Below are 20,190 nucleotides of genomic sequence, written 5' to 3'. Positions count from 1 at the left end.
AGAGGGAGGTCACTGAGTATGTCAACGCCTGTACCATCTGTGCTACCTGTAAGTCTCCCAAGCAGAGAACAGTGGGGGAACTTAGACCGTTGCCCATCCCCAAGAGACCCTGGTCACACCTCTCCATGGACTTCGTCACAGGACTGCCCCCTTCTGCAGGTAACACCACAGTACTCACTGTGGTTGACCGTTTCTCGAAAATGGTACATTTCATTCCTCTGCCTAAGCTGCCCTCGGCCAAAGAAATGGCCGAGATCATGTTAAATAAGGTGTTCAGACTCCATGGTTTTCCCACAGACATTGTGTCCGACAGAGGACCCCAATGCTCTCGTTTCTGGAAGGAATTCTGCAGTCTCCTGGGAGCCAGTGTGAGCCTGTCTTCAGGGTTCCACCCCCAAACTAACGGCCAATCCGAGCGCCTGAACCAGGAGCTGGAGACAGGTTTGCGCTGCCTTGCTTCCCAGGAGCCGTCCTCATGGTCTGAAAAGTTAGTTTGGTTGGAATATGCTCACAACACCCTACCTACATCTTCCACTGGTTTTTCCCCATTCCATGTAGTGCATGGTTATCAACCACCTCTGTTCCCCTCCATAGACTCTGAATCCACAGTCCCGTCTGCATTAACTCTGGTCCGAAGATGCAGGAGAACCTGGGAGCGAGCACGGCAGAACCTCGTAAAAGATCTGCCGCATACAAAGTTGCAGCGGACCGCAAGAGGGCTCCCGCTCCGGAATACAAGGATGGACAAAGGGTGTGGCTCTCAACTCGTCATCTGCCTCTGCGTGTCCAGTGCCGTAAGCTCGCACCCAGGTTTGTTGGTCCATTCCCCATCTCTAAGGTCATAAACCCTGTAACAGTGAAATTAAAGCTCCCCAGGACAATGCGTATTCACCCAGCTTTCCACGTCAGCCAAGTGAAGCCCACCAGGGACAGCGCTCTGGTCCCACCCGCCAAGCCCCTCCTACCGGCCAACTCATCGATGGTGACCCCGTTTACACTGTAAGGAAGCTGCTCGCGGCTCGCCGTCGGGGCCGGGGTCTCCAATATCTCGTGGATTGGGAGGGGTATGGCCCAGAGGAACGGTCTTGGATTCCCTCCCGCTTCGTTATGGACCCCTCACTCATCCATGATTTCCACGCTTCGCATCCTGATGTTCCTGGGCCGTCGGGAGCCGGCCCTTGAGGGGGGGGCACTGTCACGATCCTCGTCTGTTAAGTTTATTTTTCACCTTTTTCGCACTTTCATGTCTGTTTCATTTTTTGCTGGTTCTAATTTCTCTTTTCTATTTTTAGATCAATCACGCTTCATGCACCGCGCCCCCGCCTTTTCCTCTCTGACTCTCCTTACCTCTTGTGTCACTCACCTCGTCCCCTCCCTCTCCTGTTCTCCGTCCTGCACGCTGCTCCTCACACCGGTCCTGCATCACTAATTAGTCATAGTATAATACTCACCTGCTCACCCACCTCCTTTGTTAGTCCGTTGACCTTTCTTGTCACGTACCAGCTCTCTAGTTTACTCACGTCTTTGTTTTCATCTCGATCTCGACCACGCCAGCCCGTTTTGACTCCGCTCCTGCCTGCTGCTTATTTTGTACCTTTGCCTGTGAGTTTTGGAACTTCTGGTTTTTGACTTTGGACTGTATTAAAGAATCTGATTTTTGCTTCACGTCAACCTGTCTGAGAGTCTGCATTTTTGAGTCCTGCAATTCTGTGTTCTGGTCCATGGTTCTGACAAATACAGTAAATTAAACCCAGTTATCTGTGAGCATGTAGTTTATGAGTGGCATATCAATCACATCAACAAGACTACTTGTAGATTGATTGAGCTAATGAGTCGGCGTCTTAGTCATGGGCTTTTCATGCAAATGTATCTCTTGGAAATTTAAGTTTTTGTGTAATGTCTGTTTTTGTTGATTTGGTGTCATTTCTTGTAACTTGTTTTTTATCTCATTGATTATTCATGGTATTTTTTTGTAGTAGACATATGTTGTGTGCTTTGTCTGTGAATTGTGATAAACAATGTCAATGTCATTCTGTTATTAAGTTATTATTGGTGTTTTGACAGTAATAAAACCTAGTGTATGGCAGCCGCAGAGATAAACTGAGCTTATGAGAAATTACAAATAGAAATATAAATATGACTTAAACCTATAGGTATGCTTTCTTTCATGTCTTATATTTACAACAAGTTTCAGTACGTCCCAGCTGAAGGATGATATGCAGAAAACACAACTAGTTTCATCTTTAACAGCCAAACCATTTAATGTATCGCCTCAGAAAATATCCCTGTTTTTCTGTCTTGTGACCTCCTGGAAGGATAAAACATATATATTTGGTTTGCTATCATTTTATATGGAGTAATTTCTTATCTTTAATTTTATGTCTTGGACCAAATGTCCCCTGCCAACTCATTGCTCTCTCATTTGCCTACCCTCTCCTGTCAAATCTGTGCAAGAGCATCATCTAACCCATCCTGTGGCATTGCTCAGCCGATCTCTTTTACATGCTCTCAGTCACCAATGAAAAACAAACTCACTGCCTCAAAAAAACATCTCTTTGCTACACTAAAGCTTTCAGACCTTAACCAAAGATGAAGCCATCACTGGCCTCAGGCAGAAAATAGTGTCCCATCAACCCCTCAATCCACACTTCTACACTGCTGCCATCAGGCCACAGATACAGGACTCTAAAATGGAGAGGGACTCCCTTCAGTAAAAGCCCCTTCCACAGTAGCAGCACTCAACAACCACAATAACCCATATCTTTGAACCCAGCCCTGCATTTTGTTATTTGCTCAATGCGTTCACGTGTGCTTCTTTGTTTATGTGATGTACCGGTGGTGTTCTCAGATGTACCTGAAAGTGAAAGATTCCTGCATAGTCGTCTTGAAAAGACTGACCATGAGGTACAACCCGATGAAGAAGCCTCTCATTCAGGGTTAGAGAGGCGATGGCAGCCAAGAGCCAGCAGTCACCTATAACAGAGAGAAAACATGAAGCAAACCCAGATATACTGTAATCTCTCTCTTAAATTCTTCAAATTTAGCATTAAGGGCTCACCCAGCGCTCCTTGACAGATGTCTGTTCTGGTGGCTCCACCTACAATGAACTGAGGATCATCCGTCAGTTCCTGTTGAGAAATTAAAGGTCAATCAAATGGTCATAGCTAATATTGGAAAACATGAGTATTTTTTTTTAGGGTATTATACCTCTTCAGTACCCCACGTGGGTCAGAGCGATAATTAACAAATAGGAGACGAGTGTTTAGGTGCTTCTTGACTGCAGAAACTTTCCCAAGGAACCTTTGGAGGGATTCTTTTTTCTTTTTTTTGACCAGGGTCTAAATTTAGATCGTGGGTAAAAAAAAAAAAAAATCGAACCCTTAAAAGTCCCTGTTCAGGGTTTGGTACTTTCCCAAGGCCCAAGAACAATAGGGGGGTGAAGCTGCAGTGTTTCTGATGGGTAACTATGTCAACAACTCACAATTTTAAATACCAGCAACCCTCAGGCGACCACCCAAATCATTAGCATTCTGAGAGTTGACATACATTTCTCACAGGGGCCAGATCCATCCAAATATACAGTGCCTATAAAAAGTATCAACCACCTGAATGTTTCATTCTTTTTTGATTTTATAAATCAGTCATGGTCAATATAATTTGTAATGTAAAATTGCTGGCCGCATAAATATTAACCCCCTTTAAGTCAGTAATTAGTAGATGAACCTTTGGCAGCAATCACAGCACTGGTTCTGTGTGGATAGGCCAAAATCAGGCTTGCATGTCTGGGCACTACAATTTTACTACATTTATCTTTGCAAAACTGCTCAAGCTCTTTCAGATTGCACAGGGATCAGACATGAACAGCCCTTTTCAAGTCCACCCACATATTCTCTATTGGATAGAGGTCTGGGCTTTGACTCGATTCACCTTTTTGTCTTAAAACCCTTTCTTTTTTGCTGTATGCTTCAGGTCATTGTCTTCCTTGAAAATAAATCTTCTCCCATTCGTGTTTTTTTTTTCAATATTTTGCTCATTCATTTTACCCTCTGCCTTGACAAGTCTTCAAGGGCTGGCTGCTGAGAAGCATCCCCACAGCATGATGCTGCCACCACCATGCTTCACAGTGGGGATGGTGTGTTTGGTGTCTGCCAAACTGATGGCCTAAAAGCACCATTTTGGTCTCAATAGACCAAAGAACAGTTCCACTTGACCATGGAGTCTCTCACATGCTTTTTGGCAAACTCTAGTCAAGATTTAATCTGTTTTTTTCAGCAGTGGCTTTCTCTTTGCCACTTCTCTATAAAGCTTCGACTGGTGAAGAACCTGGGCAAAAGTTGTTGAATGCAGAGTCTCTCCCATCTCAGAAGCTAAAGCTTGTAACTCCCTTAGAGTAGTTATAGGTGTTTTAGTGGTCTCTCTCACTAGCCTCCTTCATGCATGGTCACTCAATTTGAGAGGACATAGGCAGATTTACACATGTGCCATCCATCCATTTCTTGATGATGGATTCAAGTGAACTATGGAGGATGTTCATTGCCTTTGATTTTTGGATCCATCCCCTGACATATACTTTCACTAACCTTTTCTCCGAGTTGCATGGAGTGTTCTTTTGTCTTCATGATGTAATGGTAGCCAGGAATACTGATGAACTAGTGACCAGGCTTTCCAGACACAGGTGTCTTTATACTACAATCACTTGAGACACATTCACTGCACTCAGGTGATCCCCATTTTAATAACTGTGAGACTATTAGCACCAGTTGTTTGGACCTCTGTTGAATGAGGTTAGACATATAAAAGAGGTAAACATTTATGCATACACTTATTTTACACCACACGTTTTTAATTCATTACATAGTCTTGTAGAAATTTGTTTTCACTTTGACATTAAAGAGGGTTTTTTTTTTGTCAAAAAGCCAAATTATACTGGCCATGATTGATTTATTAAATCACTGAAAAGGGTAAAACATCCAAGGGGGTTAATACTTTTTACAGGCACTGTAGATAATAAAAAAACTAACAATCACAAAATGTAATCAAAATTTGAACAACAAATAAGGTATCTAAAAAACTACTTTTCAATTATTTTTTTCTGTAAAATATAAGATCTTTGCCATCTAAATCTTATGCTTGTTTGGTATAAGTGACAACAGGGGGCCACAGGAACCAGCTTGTTCCCTAAAGTAAAGCTCCCATCTGGTTATAAAGCACCTTTCGTTGGTTGTATTCCTTATCATACAGTAAATGAATATGACAGTGTTCACCAGACTATACAAGTATCTCGTGCAAAATAAATCATGTTAACAATGATGATGTATGTTTAGTAGTTATGTTAATTATACTAAACATTAAATTTTGTCCCTTAGGACAAGGGGAGTCTAAAGAATGTAAGGATTACACCAGGGTTATTTTTTATTATTATTATTTCACTTATTATTAATATTTGCATTTTTTTTCTTTTGTATTTCTTTTACAGCCTCGGACTTTCATCATTTACCTGTCTTCTTTCTGCTGTTTATTCTACTTTCTTTAATCTGCTGTACATCTTGTCTTGTCTACTATTAAAACTGTGTATTTCTGTCATCTGTTGTCAGGTGTCTCTTGTAAATCAGACCTCTTAATCTCACTGAAACATATTAATAGGAAAGAACACAAATTTTTAATATCCCCTTTTTTATTTGGCCTTGTTTTATGCCTCTCTAAATATCCCACCCTCTGTTTAGAAACAGCCATATGTCAAAGTTATTGATAGTGTTATAAGTATGTTCTACTAGGTAGCACCTCTTTCTAAACACTGATATTCTTACACCCTTGCGTCACATTCCTGTATTTTTATGGCTCACTGTAAACAAATGTCAGAGCGAGGGAGCGGTCAGAGAATGCTGCCACGCGATGCCAACAGCTGCAGAGGTCTGAGACGTTCCTGCCGCTGCTTGTTCTACTCTGTCTGTGCTTGCAGACATGAAATAACAGTGACATTGATATATTTGTCAACATGATATGTTTCTCTTTTGAGTACCAATCATGCCTGGAGTGAGAGTCTACATGAGTAACACTGAGAGTAGAGATATTAACATTTAAATTCAGCTTTGTTTATGGAGCCTGTGAACATATTTACATCTGATCTGAGTAGTTTTGATTTATTTTCTTGTCGTGTTGAATGTCACATTTTGAGCAATAATAGCTCCAAGTCTGAGAGATGACAGTCAATAGTTAAAGTCCCAGAAGTTGCAGTTCCTCCAGTGGTCACAAGAGGCTTGTTACAAAAGTGAGTCAATTCCTATCTGGTCTCATGTTAAAATGCAGAACTTTACATCTACATTATTTAAACCACCTCTGTACAGGTAAAGTATACATCCTGCTAAATGATGAATGTCTTTTAAGACAATCTATAAACCATTTCATTTTATGATTGTTTCTTGGTTCAAGATATAAGATTGTGAACTATGACACAGTTCATTCTTTGAACTTAACTTTGAGTTCACTCATCCGTCTATTTGAACATACAGTCATTAAGTCATTAGAGGCAAGTTTTTTCTTTTCAGTACAGTTAACAGGGGAGAATAGTAATACATCCTGTTATGATTATTATGAGGCCTAAAGTTATACACAGATAGGGTTGTGGTTGCTTTGAGTGACAGCTTCATACTGATATCTGTGTACTGGCTGTCAAAAAAGGCAGTGGACACACCAGTAAGTGATGTAACAGTGTAATTCCATTATTTATATAGCCTAAGACTAGTTTTCATAATCAACCTCCCCTCTTTTCCTCACCGTGGGTCTCCTCCACTCCACATCTCTAGTTTTAGCAGAGTAAGGGGCGAGCTCCTTGAAGCCCAGGGAGGTTGGCTCGGCAGGGAAACATGGATCTTCAAACAGGCAGCCTGACTCCACACACTCCTGCTTTAGTGCCTCATAGTTCTGGTTTAAAAAGTGCACTGCCTGATCGTTGGAGCCCATGCCTTCTGCCCGCAGTCGGTTGGCGTAAATGGTGGCGGATATTCCTCCAGCTGGGTCCATACTGGTGAGAGATAAAAATATGGGGCAGGGTGGGTAAGCACAGTTGTGGTGGCTATAAATAGCAGAAATGTAATCAGTGGCACACTCATGTCTAAGGGTTACAGCACAGCATTTAGGTGTGGCTGTGTGCAGGAAAATAATGTTTGTGCAAGTAATAAAGGAGGATTATTTCAGCTGAGTGACAGCAATGAGCTTTAACTAACTGGTCCAACCCCATGCTGACCCCATAAAGACTCTACATTTTCTAATAACACAAAACCGAGTTTAAAAGTGTACAGCAACAACCCTTCAAAGAAACTGAGATGAGGTTCTTAGATTATAAGATTTTCAATGAATGACTTTCAAGGTTCTACAATGTCTTATCCGACTAATTTAAAGACAACCAAGGCTTAATAAGTAAAAAAATAGTTTTAAATAAAGATCATTTTCCATGGGTGAAAACCCCCAAGGGGAAGGCCGAATATTCTATCTTGATTTGTTTTCATCACACAACAGTATTTATGACTTAACATGTTACAATTGACTCTCTTATTTTAACTGCAAATTTTATAGGATTGCTCCATTATGCTCCATATCTGCATAATAAACATTAGGAGTGTAAAGATCCGGCGATGCGAATCGTTACATTGATAGGTTGTTCAGCACTCCAATCAAATTGAGCCTGTTGTCCTGACCTTTTTTAAGGGGATATTTCTGTATTTTTGAAGTTGGGTTGTATAAGTTACTTGGTGATAGCAGCGGCATTATCCTTCAGAGACTTCAGAGAGAATTTTTCTTCAAAACTGAACACGCTTAGCACACCTTGTGTTAAAAATGGGCATTTTCACACCAAAAGTAAACATGTTCATAGCCTGGTTCAAAAGACAGTTAGTTGGAATACTCCATCTCTTGTGGTCAAAAACTGTACAGGGGATGAATTTGTTTTTATAACTAATCTGTTTTGGTTTGAATATCAGTTCAAGCACTATTGGTAGCTGAAAATCCTGCACAGTTAAGCTGTTTGCACAGAGGCTCAAGACTGGATTCAGCTCCAGCTCTGTGGGTTATTAGTAAGCAGGTTTTAAGTTAGTTTGAGACAGTGTTTTCAGTGAGGTGGTTCCTTCAGATTGGACTCAAAAGCCCCCTTCAGTAACTACATGGTTGCACAGGCTTGGCTGAATATTTTCATCAGTCAATGGGCTACCCTTGCTTCTAAGATTTCTAATCACACAACCACAGACCCCCACCCAAGAATTTTGACACACTGTGCTGAAGCAACGGTCTATTAAATGTAAAAGGTTAAAACAAGTAACAATCTAGATATCCTGTTTTTGGTCCCTGGTTAAAGGAGAAATGAGGAGGAGAGAAGAAATTTCATATCCATGGTACGACAGAAGGCCAATCCTCTGATAACTCAGACATAAGAACTTAAAACACCCTTGTGGTAATCAAATAAGTTGTGTAATATCCATGCAAAGCCTGTTGTGAACCCTTGAGTCAGAAAAGAAAAGTGAAGCACAGCTGCAGAGAAATAATGGACAAACAGTGAGCATAAAGGAAAAGCAATTACTGAGAAATGTGAGGCAGAAGCAGCACTCTAACACCCCAAACACAGCAAAGCCAGGATTAACAAAACAACTTATAGAAATGTGATACCTTTTCTGTAAAGACAGGCTGAGAGGGAGAATGAGACACAAAGAGTGAGAAAGGTCAGTCACTGAAGTTTAGATGCAAACATTCAAATATTCTTCCAGCAGTACAAAGGTTTGTGCAGCTGTGCTGGGAAAAGAAGACCCTAATGGATTTCAGTGTTTACGACTCAGTGGGGGTCTTTCCCTCCTCCACGAATGCATTTACTCTCAATGCTGCAGTCCTTCACAGCTGACAGTCAAGGCTTCAGAGTGGATGGAAAGCTTTGTGGAGAAATGTGGGCCTGTTTGTTTGAAGTAACCCGAACAGATTTCAGCTTTCTGGTTGGTTAGAATCTAAGAAATGGGTTCGTTCAAAGAGAAAGGGTAACATGACACAAATCAGTTTGGCTTGAATCAAATAAAAGAGTTGCCTAAAAAATATGAGCAAGATCAAGACTACATTTGATAGAAAAATGGATTATTTTGATTGATAGGATGGTTTGGGGAGAGCAGTAGGGATGGCTGGCCTGCTCTGCCTCTTTCTGTACATTTATGTTTTTTGTTTCTGCTCTTTTGTCACAAAAGTGGGAAATTTGTAGTTTCAACTTTCTGAAACTGCAAATTTCTGAACACCGTAGAAATTGCTCAAATACATGAGCAACAACTTTAAAAATTTCCACTGTATTCATGCAGTCTAGATGTTGCTCATTCCTTGGCTCTCAGCAACTTTTGGTTAAAAATACAGCATTATAAAAATGGAGATTATACAGTTTAAACATGTGGTATGGGGTGTAGATGGCCTAGCAGTTAGGTTGCACCCCTTGTATGCAGGCAGCCCAGGTTAAAGTCCAGCATGTGGCTCCTTTCCTGCATGGCTCACCCCTACTCTCTCATCCCTGTTTCTGACTTTATCCACCATCCTTTCTCTAAATAAAGGCATACAAGTGCAAAAAACATAGCTTACAGAGGACATGCTATTAAAAATATTAATGTATTAAAAATATTCACAACCATATATTTTGATTTTTTTAAACTGTTTTAACTTACAAAGTTAAAAGCCTAAATTGTGATATTTGGTCCCATTTAAGGCACTTGTAATCCAGATTTGGTCACCTTGAAAAGCCTGAATCTAAATCAGTGAGATACAATCAATTGTTGCCTTATTAAAATGCCACAAAACTGATCGATTTGTGGATTCTGCTTGGCAAAAGATGGGATTTCCAAATCGAGATTCCATTTACACAGACTTTACTTTTTTAAAAAGCTTGCCTTGACCAAAGCATTGGAATAAACACCCAAACAAATAAATCCAATAAGAAGATGCTATACGGTCTAAACTTGGCTCTCCTATGCCTCTCATTACTGGAAACACTGGGGTATGGGATCTTTGCTACCACTGTGTTTGACTCAGAAGGAATCCTAATGAGCTCTATTCAAACAAACAGTGTCATGTTCAAATAGGCTCTGAGTTATAGGGGAAACTTGCAGGTAACCTTTGTAGAGAGCTACCATGCAGGAGAAGAAGTAAGACAACAAAACACCTAATGCCATCATGCAAAATAGTCTAAACTTGTGATAGAATCAATGCTTCAACAAAGTAGGACATTGTTTACTTGACCAGCCCCCACTCTGAGGCCCCTCGTGTCCGTAGAGTCTGCAGGAATGTCCCCCTGCTCTGTTAAACAGCAGACACAGAGAGACAGAGGATACTGCTGGCTGCTGACCAAAAGGATCTCTCTCTTTCCCCTCAATGTGTGGAGAAAAGCTGATCTATACATTCCTGGCATGATGATGTGAGCTGCAGGACTTCGGCCTAGACAATAACCTAAAACAACCTACAGTGTCTCTGCTGGATTAACAGATCTCTTATACTCCAAAAACAGTCTATAGGTTTGAAAACCACCAGGGGGTAGTCAGGGTACCTCACCTCTTGCAAAGAGGATGCATGTTAGCTATGCTTTTATCATGATGTACAAAATGTACTTTATTTACCAGAATAAAAATTGCACAATCAAAAAACTGAAGGACAAAAAAACAATTTGAGGCTAGCTCTATCAGCATGATGGCACAAAGAAACACAGTAGAAACAGGAAAACAGGGAGTAATGCCATATGCTCACTGTGTTAGTGGTACCAAGACTTAAGTGTTGATGAGCTAGTACTCGTATCTAGCCAATCAGATTGGCTTATATGCAACATATATGGTTGGACTGTGGAGAGTGGGGTGGTGGTTGAGCTCAGTTAGTAGAGCAGGTACCCATCTGCTGAGGCTGTAGTCCTCAATGCACTAGTCGAGGGATTTGATTCCTGGTCTCTGTGCATGTTTGGTGCATTTCCCCACTCTTCCACACCTCACTGACCTTATTCTTACTTTAAGTTACAAGTTATATGCAGCTGCAAAACAGTAATGGAGAGTGGAAGTGGAAACTGATGTTATAGACATGTTACTCATTGCCTTCAGTTGCAGCTTTGTGAACGGACACACTTTCAAAATGTTGCAGATAAGCCCACTGCAAGCAGTTGCAAGATTTAACTCATCATGAATCTTCGGTTTGAACTAGGCTTAAAACAGACTTAAACCAAGGTTATGCCAGTTGCACAAACAAAACCTGCAAAAATGACACAATTTGCTAGTAAATGCATCTTAATTTTGGCCTAGACTGACTAAAACCTGAAACAGCATGACAACAACGCCTGTAGTTTTCCGAAATCTTTATAAAAAGTTAGGCATAAACCAAAAACAAAAAAACGTCCCTGTGTTTGTGAGAAAGCATTGGGGATATCAGGTTACTTTATATAAAATGTCCACAAAACTATCATGTGTTTCCAAAGAAAGTGTCCAGATGGAAGAAATCGGACCATTTAGAAAGCCAGGTTACTTCTTAGATAGCACAAAAGACTTCTCAGATGTTCTGTAAATAAATAGCTCAAATCAATACCTGTGATTGATGCCTCTCCTTGGTATTACCTAACAGCACTTAGATAAAAGAAAAGCTTTTAATGGCCCTAACTTCCTTATAGCTTCAGTAAAATGGCTAAACAGTAATTAAACTTACTGGATCATAGTGCAAAATTAAATGTGGTAGAGTAATCACAATCTTTACATTTATGTAGCTTCCTGAAAAGACACACAGTAGGTCCTTGTTATCAAACTGTGTCAGTATTTGGGCTGTAATGCAGGCTGCAGCACCTGTTCAGTAGGCCTGTCTTAAAATGAGCTCTGGCCTGATAAGATTTACACAACTTATCATCTTTAACTGTAAAAACACTCTTTCTACACCCGGATATCAATGAAGCCTTTCTGTTTGAATAAAACAGCTGCGAAGACTATAATTAGTGCTGCAGTTTTTACTCCATTAAATCAAAGTAACCTCGCGGTGGCCTACACCACAATTAGACCGTTAGAAACCGTTCACTTCATACCGGCTGAATAACATTCAGGAAATCGGGGGAACTGTACTCACCACCGCTTTAATCCTTATTTACAGGGTGTCCTGAATGAGTCAGGGGATGATAATCGAGTCAATCTGAGAAATGAGGGGCAGTATTCTAGCTGGCAGGTCCAACCCTCTCCCTCACACACATTACAGTAGCAGACCGTAGACCAAAGACTAGACCGGCCCCTGGAGGAGGTGTGGCCACGGATCACATGTAGTATCACTCACTGCCGCTAGAGGCGCAGGAGAGTGTCAGGCCCATTTGATGACCTTTCTTTCTCTGTTTGGTTTCTTCTTTTCTTTTTTGGCCGCACTTTCTTTTTTGTCATGTTTTTTATATTGTACAAAAAGAGCATCAGTTAACCTATTCAAAAATGAATAAAATGAAATTTGATTGTATTATGCAAAACCTTTACCAATACAACCCAACCAAAATAAGAGCAAATAAAAGAAGAAAGAAAAAGGCAGTTTTTTGGTTATTTTCTGTTGGTAAAAACATAGGAAAAAACAGGCCACAAAGCCATACATGAAAATACGAGCTATACAACAAGGAAAATCAAGATTAAAATGAAAATAAAGGGGAAAAAATCAACTTTTGGTACACTGGAAAACAAAGATTTCCACAATTTAAGACTATTTTGAAAGCAATGTAAAGGCATTGGGTGGTGAGTATTTTCCCTTTGCAAATTCAGGGATTTACACATAAACAAATACACTCACTGGCCAGTTAGGTACACATTGCTAGTACTGGGTTTGACCCCATTTTGCCTTCAAAACTGCCTTAGTTCTTTATAGCATAGTTTCATTCAGGATTCAATGAGGCTTTGGAAACATGCCTTTGAGATTTAGACATATTGACACAATAGCATCACAGAGATGGTGCAGATTTGTCGGCTGCACATACATGATGGGAATCTTCCGTTCCACCACATCCCAAAGGTGCTTTATTGCAGTAGTTTCCTACCTTTCTTTGTCCAAGGTACACCAAAGATCAAGTCAAAGTCTCAAGGCACATCATATCCATGTGTAACAGAGTTAGAAATTACCTAATTGTTGAATAATCAGTGACCGTTATATCTAGGTTGCCTTATCGCCACCTGATGGGTTAATCGAGCTACTGCAGGCCGTAGGGGTCCAAGCAGTCCACCGTACATACCTGAACGAGGACACTGCTCCAATGCTGAAAGTGTGTGTATGCATAGACAGGCTGAATCTCAGTCTCCTCCCTAAACCCTGAGCCCTTATTGACTTAAATAACTGCACCTGGAAAGTGCTTGAGTGCATGAGGCTGCAAGCGCTCAAAGTGGTAGAAACAGAAATGGGACAGGTCTTTTTTGATGTTGCTGACAGTCGGCATCTTGCAGAGATAAAAACAAGCATGCTTCTCCTATGGACCTATTTCTCAGTGGATGAAGGCTGTTTTATATAATATACATCTAGGAAAAAATCTTCTATTTTTTGCAGCGTCAACCCCTTTTGCACCTTCCAAGTTTTTTGTTTACAATTTTGCTCTTTTAATTTCACTGAACTATGAGTAATTCCCTCACGCTAAGCCTGCATATATGCCCACTCACGGAAAGGGTGCATGAAGGGCTCAAAAAGTCTGGGAGAGATCCCTCACACACTTCATGATTTGACAGTGGGACAGCCCTAAACCCTCAGTTTGTGGGAGTGCACCTCAAGGTCAGTGAGTGTGTGAGTCTGGGCATTAAGACTGAGCCACTAGCTACCTTGCGGTTCATACAACATAAACATAGTAAGAGCTCCATAGTGTGGCGTAATTAGGTAGTACAACGAAATTCTTACTTTAAAGTGTAGTGTTGTTACTACAGAATTTAGGTTTTATGGTTAAATGTAACATGCATCATGTTTCTACTACTAGGTCGTCCTCAGACGAGATGTTGATTTAGCATGAAATGCAAGGACGTGGAATTTACACCATTCATTTATGGGGAGTCAACATAAAACCTATAGTAAATCATTTTTGCTACTTACTCGGAGCAGGTGTCAGTAATGTCATCAATCAGCATGGCCCAGGTGTGCAAGACAGGTAAGCAGAAATCTATTACCATCAACAAAAATGTAAATAACTGCACAAATGCTTTTATGTGTTAGTCGTGACTCCATTTTACAGTTAAAGTTGCGCATTTCTTTACATGGTGTTACTATTAAAATTGATTTATCTATAAGCCAAGCACGTGGTATTAATGTGATTGGCTTAGTGACCTTATACACTGATATTCACTCAAAAGTAGCCACGTTAGTGTGATAATGTTAATGCTAATACTAATGTGGTTTCAGCCATGTCCTGTTAGACAGCTGAGAGATTGTAATGTAAGTTTAAGATAGTGTTAACCTGAAAAACAGAGTATATTCGTTTAATGCTCCTTATGCTCTACGTACACATGAAAATAGATCCGTGCAATTTTAACTTTACAGCCGTAAATTCCCACATACTAAGATGCGTCTGTTATGCTGGAGTGGACATTGAAAAGCTCATCCACTAGAGGTCGTCGTCTCTCACCGAGCTACGTTTGAACTGCTCCATCCGTCCCATTAGAGTGCCCGGTTGTGCTCTTGTAGGCAAGGCCAGGCCGTGGCGTGAGTGGTAAAGGCGAATGCTAGGGGCGCCACGCTGGTATGAGTCCCGAATATTTAAAAAAACAAAATCCCAAAAATCAAACAACCATACTGACAACTTCCCTGTTCATCACACTCCCTGCTTTACTTACGCACCTCGCTGTCTCCGGCGTGCACGCTCAATCTCTCCGTGCCCGCGGAGGGAAGATCAGAGTTCAGACCCTGGCGGAAAATAATAAACAGTATGTCTTCTAATTGTAACAAAACTACAAATGGGTAAGAAAATAGAGCAGAGGAACTTGCAAAAGTTGTTAATATTATTACTGAGTTATCTTATCTTATCACGACCACTAGCGCTAATATTGAATGCGTAGTGACGGGATTACTTTCATGTGTTTAGACTGGCAGCAGCAGATGTTAAAAGGGGGACAGAGGGAGAGACGATCAGCTGAGGATGAGAGGTAATCGGACCATGAATATCTGAAAATGGGTAAATACAGGAAGCGTTTTGTGGTGGGACTTGGTAGAGTCATTATGTAAACACATAACTTTTCCTCCAACGCAGATCGTTTGCCTTTATGTTTATTGACAGCAGGTGTGTAACTATCAATTGTGCATGAATTTACTATATTTGGATGTAAATAAGGGGTCTAGGGTGTATAAAGAACATAAAAATAAAGGACGTTATCTGAAAATTTTCTCTTTTAAAACTCCTCTCCAAATCTTCATATCATAGGATTGTATTATTACATCAGAAAAATGGGTATTCTGATGACTGCATGCTTGAATGGTATGCAGTTAAGGAGAAAGTGAGTATTTTTTACTAGTAAAATATACTCTTAAACATGAGACTGAAAAGCTAATAAGATGAGACATTAGGTGACGAAAGAGAAAAGTCACATGAAGCTGCATGACACAACTAAACCCAACAGAAACTAAATTTGTATGGTTTTTATAAGTAACCAATAAGAGTAGTAGTATCAGTGGTAGTAGAAGTAGTAGTAATGATGATAATAATATATTGTAATAAAGTTGTGGAAACAGAAATACATAGTAGTTTCAGATTCAAACAGAAATTGTAAAAGAAGACCAAATTAAATTTGGCCACTTTGATGGTAAATTAGTGTTCAAAGTACATCAAATAGCATCATAATAAAACAGCAATAGCAACAAATCAGAATTTCACCTAGGGCACCAGAATTGCTTTGATTGACTCTTGGGAATGTTTAGTGCCTTGGAATTTTTTTGTGCCCATCCCCTGACTTATATTTTTTAATAGCCTTTTCTAGAGTGGCTCTGGGTGTTCTTTTGTCTTCATGGTGTAATGGTAACCAGGAATAATGTTTAACCAATGACTGGACCTTGCAGACACAGGTGTCTTTATACTACAATCACTTGAGACACATTTACTGCACTCAGGTGATCCAAGGGGCACTTTATGTACCTCACCTCTACGGTGACTGCAGCTTCCACTAAGATGTGCTGCAGCCAGAGGGAGGAACGAGACCAGAGAGAATAGAGTGCATAGAGAGAAATGGGTTAGGGTTAAATAGCTTAATGATACACACTGTCATGATGATAAAGACATAATGAAATAGAAACCCAATAAAACAATTAATATTTCACTAATCATAAATTCAGAGGAGCTCAAATCTGATTAAAAGGAGCCAAGCTCCCGCCATCTCCTCTGTAGTTCACATCAAGTAAACAAACACATTTTTATTGCTTCAGAGGTCAATCAGCCCAGGAGGAGGAAACACCAACTCTGGCAGAGCTCAGGCAACTGCTGTGGACAAACAGAAAGCCAGTGTCACCCGTCAATGAAGTTTGGCCAAACCTGTACATGGGAGATGAGTGAGTAGAGAAATCTCAGCCTTGAAATGTTGTCAGAACATGTTAAATTACATCAGTTTATATGTGCTATGTGTGTTTAGGTCTGTGGCGAGAGATAAAGCCACGCTGTCATCTCTTGGTGTGACTCACATAGTGAACGCTGCAGCAGGAAGACACCGGATCAATACAGGCCCGCAGTATTACAGTGGTCTTGAAGTGGAGTACCTTGGGGTTGAAGCTGCAGACCATCCTCAGTTTGATCTTCAGCCTTTCTTCAACTCTTCTGCACAGTTCATAGACAGCGCTTTGAAGAAAAATGGTCAGTCTGCAAATGTGACATTTACACAAACACATTAGAGATAAAACTAGAGTTAAATACTAGAATTTTAATATGAACAAAGATGCAACAAGCTTGTTATGGCTCTTTTTCTGTGTTACTTAATTATTTAAGCATGTTGGGGGATTACAGAGAGGCTCATTCACAATTAATGGCAGATCTTAGTTTTTCCTTTTTTATCCCTCCTGCTTCTTCATGTATTTTTCATTCAGCATATTTTGTTGCAGTTTTTATTTTCTAAACTGTCACTTTTTTCTGTCAACAAAATAGATCCTAAACTCAGAAATGGTATATTTTCAAATCAGGAGTAAAAAATGTGGTTGATGACTTCAAGAGAAATGCCATGACTTTAAACATCAGTAGATTTGCATTACATTCAAACACATCGTACCACGGGGGGGAGATACACTACTTTCATTATATTACAAGACATTAGAGCAAGTTTCAGCTGGCAGAACAAGTTCAAGGAGTAACTAAACCCTCAGAGCAATTTTTCAGCCCCTACTCAAAATTTGATCAAAGGACCAGTTGGAAAATTGCAAGAATTTGCATTTCGCCCTGTTGGATCTTGAGAAGGTTCTAATTAGAGCTTCAAATGTAAAAAGAAGAAATGGGAGTGAGACGAAAAAAATGAGGAAGCAATTTATTGAGAAAAAAAACCAAACTTAAATAAGCTGTTCACCAGCTGATCAAAAGTTTAAGACCACAGCCTTTAAAAGCCAAAATCTGTACAAAGTGTGGATCAGTTTCTGCCCGGTATTCACACTGTCATGACCTCCTGATGGCAAAGGCAAAAAAGCTTTCTGTCTTTGAACATGGTTGGATTGTTGAGCTGCATAAGCAAGGCCTCTCGCAACGCACCATTGCTGCTGATCGGGGTTGTGAAACAAAAAAGTCAACTGGTAGACCCAAAAAAAAATTCACTGGTGCTGAGCCGGAGGATCAGATTGGCTGTCTGTCAAGACAAGGGATGATCCTCGACACAAATTAAGGCCATTACTGGTGCTGACTGCAGCCCAATAACCATCAGACGGGATCTGAGAGGGAAGGGCTTAAAAAACAATAAACATCTTAAAAGGCCTTGTCACCTTCAACGCCACAAAACTGCCTGTTTGGACTTTGCAAGGTAGCACCAAACATGGGACACTGAAAGGTAGAAGAAAGTTTTATTCTCTGATGAGAAAAAAATGTAACCTTGACGGTCCTGATGGCCTCCAACATTACTGGGATGACAAGGAGATCCCACTTAAGATTTTTTCTACAGGCACAGTGGAGGGGGCGCCATCATGATCTGGGGTGTTTTATCCTTCAGTGAAACAATGGAGCTTCAGGTTGTGCAGGGACATCAAACAGCGGCTGGCTATGTGGAGATGTAGCAGCAGGCATCCCTCATGACTGAGGGCCCTCGTCTGTGTGGTAACGACTTGGTTTTTCAACATGACAACACTGCAGTTCACAATGCCGCCTGTCAAAGGACTTCTTCCAGGAGAATAACGTCACTCTTTTAGACCATCCTGTGTGTTCCCCTGATCTAAACCCATTGAGAACATTTGGGGATTGATGGCAAGAGAAGTTTACAAAAATGGACATCAGTTGCAGACAGTGGATGCCCTGCGTGAAGCCAGATTCCCACTTGGAGCAACGTTCCCACTAGCCTCCTGGAAACAGTCGCGTCAAGCATGCCGAAACGAATTTTTGAAGTGATTAACAAGAACGGTGGAGCAACTTATTACTGAGTCCTTTGTTGGAATGTTTATTTCTGTTTTGGGGGCTTTTCTTTTTTTTTTTTTTTTTTAACTATGGTCTTAAACTTTTGATCAGCTGATGAACAGCCTATTTCAGTTTAATTGTTGTTTTCAATAAATTGCTTTCTCAAATTTTTTTTGTCTCACTCCCATTTTTTCTTTTTCCATTTGAAGCTCAACTTAGAACTAGGGATGTCCGATATTGGCTTTTTTACCGATAACTGATAACCGATATTGTCCAACTCTCAATTCCCGATACCGATATAAACTGATACCGATAATATGCAGGTTTTTTTCCACCAAAACTAATGTAAGGTAACAACATCACATATACCCTGTTGTGAAATTAACACATTATGCCTAATTTAGTCCCTTTATTGTGATGCCCCACTGGATGTATTCATAAATGTAACAACAAGACTTTCAAATGCAAACATTTGATTTCCCTGTGCAAAAATGAGAAACAACTTCAACTTAAGTCATGGAGAAAAGTGCCAACATGGCACTGCCATATTTATTATAAAAGACAAGTGCTTCTTTTTTCTTATTTTTTACATGCTTCAAACAACAGCTTGGATCATGCTCTCCCTGAGATAATCCTGACAATACCCGGCCACTACAACTTGGGCAAAATACTTAGTTTTGACTTCTTCACAAATGGCAAAACTACAACAAAAACATTGAAGGCAAACAGCTTCAGTCCAGACTAGAGTAGTACTGATAACTATAAACAAAGGAGTAAAAATGTTGGCTGATCTAAACTCAGGGTAAAAGTTTTTTGAAAGAATTTTTTTTTTTAAATGAAAATCCGATACCGATAATTTCCGATAATACAATTTTATGCTATTATCGGCCGATGATATCAGGAGGCCGATAATATCGGACATCCCTACTTAGAACTTTCTTAAGATCCAACAGTGCAAAATGCAAATTCTTGCAATTTTCCAACTGGTCTTAAAATTAATTTAAAAAATTTGGGAAAAGTCCTGCCATTCCCAAATGCTCTTTTGGAGGGTGCCCAGATAAATGTGAAATATTTCCCATGCAATGGATGTAAGATACAGTCTATCTGGCTTGTCAGGTCAGCGTAGATGCACCTCATCCTAGGTATAAATTGCACTACATTGTATAAGTTTCACGAAATCAATTTAGGTTACATTTTATGGAGGCCACAGCATTTAACAAAATCAACTACACTGAAGCCACAGGATTACTTCCATGGGTTTACATCACATTTAATTTGATAGATTTGCTTGAAAGCCATGCAGCAGACCAAGAGTTTTTGATAATTCACTACTGAGGGTAAAAATAAGTGACTTTTATCACAGGTCTGATGTTATTCTACATCAGCAAACTGCTGTTTCTTTCAGGGAAGGTGTTGGTACACTGTGCCATGGGAGTGAGCCGCTCTGGAGCACTGGTTCTGGCATATTTGATTATCTGCCACGGCCTGTCATTAGTGGATGCCATCATCACTGTGCGTCAGAGCCGAGACATTGGACCTAACTCTGGGTTCCTGGAGCAGCTGAGGCAACTGGAGAGAAGTCTTAATCTACAGGGCAGAAAGGTCACAGAGGAGGACCACAATGACACAACATGACAATGAACATAGTCTGCTTTATTTAAAGA

General features: G+C 40.3%; 2 protein-coding genes across 7 annotated transcripts in view; one reads left to right on the top strand and one right to left on the bottom strand.

Moving 5' to 3' along the window:
* Window positions 1-12,219, bottom strand: part of LOC121511413 (calpain-1 catalytic subunit-like) — a 27,602-nt gene extending 15,383 nt beyond the window's left edge. The window contains exons 1-6 of one of the 3 annotated variants that reach the window (XM_041790084.1): window positions 12,094-12,219; window positions 8,857-8,984; window positions 8,656-8,673; window positions 6,775-7,021; window positions 3,059-3,128; window positions 2,855-2,973 (exon numbers count right to left, since the gene is read on the bottom strand). In XM_041790084.1, coding sequence (XP_041646018.1) covers window positions 2,855-2,973; window positions 3,059-3,128; window positions 6,775-7,020 — 435 coding nt within the window. In that variant the 5' untranslated portion in view covers window position 7,021; window positions 8,656-8,673; window positions 8,857-8,984; window positions 12,094-12,219. The remainder of the gene's footprint in view (window positions 1-2,854; window positions 2,974-3,058; window positions 3,129-6,774; window positions 7,022-8,655; window positions 8,674-8,856; window positions 8,985-12,093) is intronic. The other 2 variants (XM_041790082.1, XM_041790083.1) reach the window with 2 other exon arrangements.
* LOC121511416 (dual specificity phosphatase 29-like) lies at window positions 7,010-20,190 on the top strand. Of its 4 annotated transcripts, none has more exons than XM_041790090.1 (5): window positions 7,010-7,024; window positions 15,047-15,107; window positions 16,378-16,500; window positions 16,581-16,798; window positions 19,932-20,190. In XM_041790090.1, the coding sequence occupies exons 2-5, from the start codon at window positions 15,061-15,063 to the stop codon at window positions 20,159-20,161; spliced, it is 618 nt and encodes a 205-aa protein (XP_041646024.1). In that variant the 5' UTR covers window positions 7,010-7,024; window positions 15,047-15,060; the 3' UTR covers window positions 20,162-20,190. The 4 variants fall into 4 exon arrangements, with proteins under 4 accessions (XP_041646024.1, XP_041646025.1, XP_041646023.1 ...); XM_041790089.1 differs by lacking the exon at window positions 7,010-7,024 and adding an exon at window positions 14,824-14,922; XM_041790091.1 differs by lacking the exons at window positions 7,010-7,024; window positions 15,047-15,107 and adding an exon at window positions 14,678-14,922.

Source organism: Cheilinus undulatus, linkage group 6 (assembly GCF_018320785.1).
Source record: "Cheilinus undulatus linkage group 6, ASM1832078v1, whole genome shotgun sequence".
NCBI lineage: Eukaryota > Metazoa > Chordata > Actinopteri > Labriformes > Labridae > Cheilinus > Cheilinus undulatus.
The sequence above is the reverse complement of the archived record's forward strand: the minus strand, read 5'-3'. Positions and strand labels throughout refer to the sequence as shown.

Coding starts and splice junctions, on each gene's coding strand:
- LOC121511416 (XM_041790089.1), top strand. Junction 16,501..16,580: donor AACCTGTACATGGGAGATGA/GTGAGTAGAGAA, acceptor ATGTGTGTTTAG/GTCTGTGGCGAGAGATAAAG. Junction 16,799..19,931: donor CAGCGCTTTGAAGAAAAATG/GTCAGTCTGCAA, acceptor TGTTTCTTTCAG/GGAAGGTGTTGGTACACTGT.